We start from the raw sequence: 5,581 nt of genomic DNA, 5'->3' as shown, positions 1-5,581 counted from the left end.
GGGGGAGAGACGGAGGGGGGGAGGGAGCCACGTTAGGGCTGAGGCCCGCGGGTTCGAGAGAAATAAGGGAGGAGGGGGAAAGATCGATTTAGGTTTAGGGATTAATAAATATTATTAATTGTAATAATAATCATAATAAAATATTATTTATTATTATAATTAACACTTAAATGTGTAGTTTTCCCCAAGACGTGCCGTTGCAATGAAACAAACAATCCTCTAGGCAAAATCAATGTTCCGGACGCATCAGCGCAGTCGATTTTGTCATCCAGAGTCATTTAGATGACCTCTTTGACGATTGAGATGAAAACGCGTCGCGACTCGAATCACGTCAAAAACTCGGCTCGAATTCGATTAAACAGGATGACGAAGAGCGCGACGACGCCAAATCAACGAGTACAGTCAATCTTATGGCCGGCAGTCCTATAGGAATACTCCCTGAGTTCCTTCAGAGTAGCCTTATCTGCTAAGCAATAATGGTCAAAACTACTATATGGAACGTCAATTCGAGTGAAGAAAAGTTCAAAATTGCTAACGGGGAGGACTCCTTCATTAGTTTTCTAGGAGTAGTCGACAGAAAGGTCCTACGGCTAGATTCTAGGCTACTAAGGAGGGGAAAACTGCGCCTCGATCGAAAGCGAGGTCAACAAGATTGAACTGGTTAGAATTGAGGTTGAACTGCGGGCTTGTAAATTGGCCTGGGTTTTAAAGAACTGGCCAGTTCTAATATTGTTCAGTTTTATCCTTTTTTATTTCGTTCCATTGATTAAAAATAAGATATTTAAATTAAATATATAGAGAATTGTTGTCTCAAAAAATTTGATTTGGAATATTATTTAAAATATTTAAAAGTGAAGTGTCTTAAAATATTATTTTTTAAATCGATAAAAATAATATTATTGCATCATTATCATATAACTTAAATTATATTCAAATATTTTTAATATTTATTATGCCATCCATCTCCAGTTGAATCATTAAACTTTGAAACTTGACATTTGATTCAATGTTTGGTGATGTTTTCACAACCTTGGGTATTGCTATCGAAATTATATTACAGTTGTTACTGCTTTCTCATTATTATTATTTCTTCAGGAAATAAATTTTCATCCTGAAGGACATATGTTGCATTATGGTCAACAAGTGCAGAATTCCACGTTGGAATTGGTGTGGGGTGAATTGAAGGCAGTCTGTGACTTTGCGAAGGTTCGTGAAGCAGTAAATCAGTTCAACCTCCGCAATCGTTGGAGGAAGCGCGGTGTTGCAATGATACCTACTAAATTTGGAATCTCCTTTACAACAAAATTTATGAATCAGGTATGTAGCTGAATTTCTTGACATTATTTTCTGTTGCCCAAGCGAGGTTATACTGGTTTTTTAGTAATATTTAACTTGCAAAGGGATATACTGAATGGTATTAATTGTGGGAATAATTTCTATTATTGCAATACAGACTTTCTTCAACATTTTGCTGGTATGTTCTAAAATAAATGAATTAATGTTCATTAATATCTTTCTCCTGAATTTTTTTATTAGAGAAGTGGTAAAACGACGAGTCCATTTTATTTAAGAGAGAGAAGGGTAATTGGGGAGGAAAAGAAAGATGAGTTAGAACTATACATAATGATTCTTCAAGCTATTGATGTTAAACCTGAAGGGAGTGTTTGATAGAATACTATTTACGGGATTTAGCTGTAGATTTAACTTACATCGCGCCAAACATAAAAAGAAAATAGAAATTAATCCAACTCTCTATTAAATTTATCGCATTCCGTCGTTATTCCTCACATTTTGTCTACTTTACAATGTAAATTCAGATTTATTAAATCTAATTATTGGTCAGATTTACTGGACGTCGCTCTTCATAGCTCGCGAGGTCTACAAAGATCATTTTTTATACAATATGCCCATGTATTTCTAGTTCTATCTCTGCCCTACAAAGATCATTTTTTATACAATATGCCCATGTCTTTCTAGTTCTAGTTCTATCTCTGCCTTTCTTAACATAAGTCAAATTTAAAATATCTATTCTCCCAACAGGATCATCAGATGATGGACGTTTAATGTGACCAAACAATCTAAGACGACTCTCTCTAATGCTGTCTGCCATTGGAGCTACGTCGACCCTACGCAAATATATTCATTTTACATTTTGTCTCTAAGTGTGAAGCCACTAAACCACTTAGCAGTCTCATCTCAGCAATAGTTAAGTTTGTTTTGAGCTTCTCTTTTAAAGGCCAACATTTTGCGCCATAGAGCATTACAAGTTTCACCACCATCTTATAAAATTTGCCCTTCAATCTAAGCGGTAATTTTCTTTCACACAATAGGCCCGATGCATTCCTCCAATTCAAACATCTTTATCTTAAAACTCTTAATCTTAAAATCTAGAACTAGAAATCAATGTTAAGTGCTTAAATTTTCATTAATGATCTTACAATATTTACATTATCGACGATCTCTTTTTCTCAATATCAAATATCAATTTGTGTTGTATTATTTTCATTCTATAAGTAATAATATGCTCAGTATTTTTTAAATAAAATACTAGCGATAAATAAATCATAAGCTAAAGCAAAATCTAATATTAGTCTTTCTTCTTCATTAATTACTTCAAAATCATAACCACCATGAATATTTCTAAAATATTCTACTATTCTACCAACATGTCCATTTAAATTTCCTCCAATAAAAATTCTTTTTTCATGAGATATCATTTTTATAATTCTGTTAGGTCATTTAAAAATTTTTCTTTTGAATTTATATAAAAAACTAATTGAGAAGCATAAGTACTTGTAATATTAAAAAATTTTGTATCAACAAAAATCTTTAAGATTAATTCTATTTCCAATTTTATTAATTTTTACAACTTTATTTCTCAAACTTTTATCTATAATTATACTTACTATATTTCTAGTACAACTCTCTAAACAAAATACCAATGTTGAAAACTTAAGCTATCAATTTCCTTAGTATTTTCTTCAACCCATTTAGTTTCTTGAATGCCTAAGATGTTTATCTTCATATGAACTAACATATGAATTAGTTTCATTAATTTACTTGTGAGAGTATATATATTCCAAGATCCTATTATAATGTTAGTTTCATGGACTAACTTCTTTACCTCATTCGTCTGTAATGTGAAAACCCTTGCTTATTTGACACTACACTCGGACACCAGTGTAGTGACCCTTGCACATTTTTCGCTGTATTCAGACTATACAACATGCCACTTTCAAGCCCTAGCATTCACCAAAGAATTTAAAGGATTCATGTCATAATTTTTTGGCAAATTTTACGTTGATACGTTGACTGTCGATTAACTAATACAACACTTCACTTTTCACATTCGAAGCTTGAGATTTGACAATGACATTCTTTCTATTTTGGATATAATTCATGTAAAAAGTCAGATTGCAAAGCTTTTTGTCGGCGATAAAAAGTTGGGGTGTGGTGAGTCGCCCGTAGGAAACTGTTGGTCGCTGGAATCGAAATCCCGTCGCCCGCTTCGGAAGAACGTTTTAATTTACATATAGATTTAAGTTTAGAAAAATATGAAATCAAATTGACCCCATAATTTTCACAGTTTAAATGAAAGAACACTCTACCTCGAACCCTGTATATATCCCGAGGGATAAACACAATACTTGACACAATACTGGAGGATGAGACTCGACCAAATAAACTAAGAAATATATGACGTCCGTTTGGTCCGCGAAATCGTTTTATTTGCCGAAAAATTTCTCTATTTAATACGAAAAATTAAATAGGGTTTATTTTAAGTCAGGTTTAGAAAAGCTTCATATAAGAACAAACCTCTATAGTTAATTATATCTTAAATGACTGAAGTCACTTAAGAATACTCTCGATAAAAATTAGGAAAAATTATCTTCAAGGACTTCAAAATGAGTAGACTTTTCAACGAAATCAGCTCTCGATAAAAATTAGGAAAAATTATCTTTAAGGACTTCAAAAGGAGTAGACTTTTCAACGAAATCAAATTAAGATGTGTGAAAGGGGAATGACTCAAATTTGGAACATTTATTACAGAATCCAAAGAAAGAAGAACTAGGGGATGCCACAGATCCAGAGGAGATTCTCGGTGACTTCCTAGTGTACCTTATGGTTTGACTTCAGTTTCAAGGAGAAATATTCAAGTGTTTTATCATGTCAATTTTATCTATTTAGGGCTTACATTCATGTGAAACGATCACACAAATAACCTAGAAGATGTGACGATCTAGGTCGTAATAAACGACAACCTCAGAGTCTTAAAACGAGTTAGGGCTTAGATCATACATCAGAGCAATACAAATGTCTAAAGAAATTGTTGGGGATTTATGTTGCGCTAGTCGAATAACATCGAAATTCTATGGATTGTTGTTTTAATTTCCAGGAAAAATTTAGTTGGGGAAGACATGTTCTGCTGTTGAAGATGGTCGTGCTGCCCACCGCGCTAGTTCCAAGCTCCTTGTCGCGACGAGTTTAAGTTTTCTAGGGTGTCAGGTTATAATGTCAAATCCAGTGGCTCTATAGTTGTAGTTCTTCAGATATTTTATAGGGAACATGTTCAAGTTGTATAGTGTATAGCATAACAGTAGAATATGTAGCACATGACAAACAGTAGAGTATGCAGTAACGAAAGCAATACAAACATGCGGTGTAAAGAAAAGTAAAAGGTACAACAAAGAAGTGATTATAAGATAATAAACATAAAACAAAACTGTATATCTTGGAGATCCGCTGTTCCTTAGGTGTAATTGATGCAACAGGTACAAACAACAAAACTTGAGTAAGCAGACTGAAATGCTTTATATGAACGAAAGCAAAGAAACGTCACCCAAAAAACTCGGGAAAGAACGGTAAATGACCCGTACGAGGAAATCGACAAAGCGATAAATCGATGAAAATCGATGAAAATTGTAGAAAACACGATAAAATCCCGAAAGAGGACCACGAGTGCTTTGTCCAAAAAATCCAAGGAAAACATATGAGAAAGTCTGAAAAGAGGGGGGACCGCAAACGCTCGGGTCGGGGCTAGACTCAACTATATATTAATACTCGATGGTCGTCGAAGGCTACTCGGTCACCCGGATGTATAAAACCCGTCACTCAACTAGAAGGATGCCCTATCGAACCTAACTCAGGAGGGTATTCCTTAGCCTAAACAAGTGATCAATAGGTGGACAACCGATGTTTAAAATGTATTTTATATTTTCAGCATGCACATATGTTTCAAACATGCAAAAAATGAACTATATCAATTTTGTTTGTAGCGAAAAATGTATTTTTGTTTTAGAAAAAGGTGTATCTGCTCTTATTAAATTTGTTTTTTATCAATTTTGAAAAGTAGTTGTCCATGAGTCGATCGCGCTGTCGGGCATAAGACTATCAACAACCTAAGAAGGTTCGGGTCAACTCTCGCTAGTCTTGTGTCGGTGAATGATATTGTCATCCTACAGCTCATCGGGTTCCTGAATTGGATCCTGATGGGTTCCTGAATCGGCTTCCGGGGGGAAGTCGTAGGATGGAACATCATTCTGCTTTATCTCCGGTGTGCCTTTGTCATCACCGCCCTAAC

The 5,581-nt window shown here is 34.5% G+C and overlaps 1 protein-coding gene across 1 annotated transcript in view; it reads left to right on the top strand.

Annotated features, from left to right (window-relative positions):
• Positions 1-5,581, top strand: part of LOC110018507 (xanthine dehydrogenase-like) — a 56,336-nt gene that overhangs the window by 34,713 nt on the left and 16,042 nt on the right. Inside the window, exon 9 of the mRNA XM_020715843.1 lies at positions 1,096-1,317. Coding sequence (XP_020571502.1) covers positions 1,096-1,317 — 222 coding nt within the window. The remainder of the gene's footprint in view (positions 1-1,095; positions 1,318-5,581) is intronic.

The sequence above is a fragment of the Phalaenopsis equestris genome, unplaced genomic scaffold (assembly GCF_001263595.1).
Source record: "Phalaenopsis equestris unplaced genomic scaffold, ASM126359v1 Scaffold000024, whole genome shotgun sequence".
NCBI classification, from domain to species: domain Eukaryota; kingdom Viridiplantae; phylum Streptophyta; class Magnoliopsida; order Asparagales; family Orchidaceae; genus Phalaenopsis; species Phalaenopsis equestris.
The sequence above is the reverse complement of the archived record's forward strand: the minus strand, read 5'-3'. Positions and strand labels throughout refer to the sequence as shown.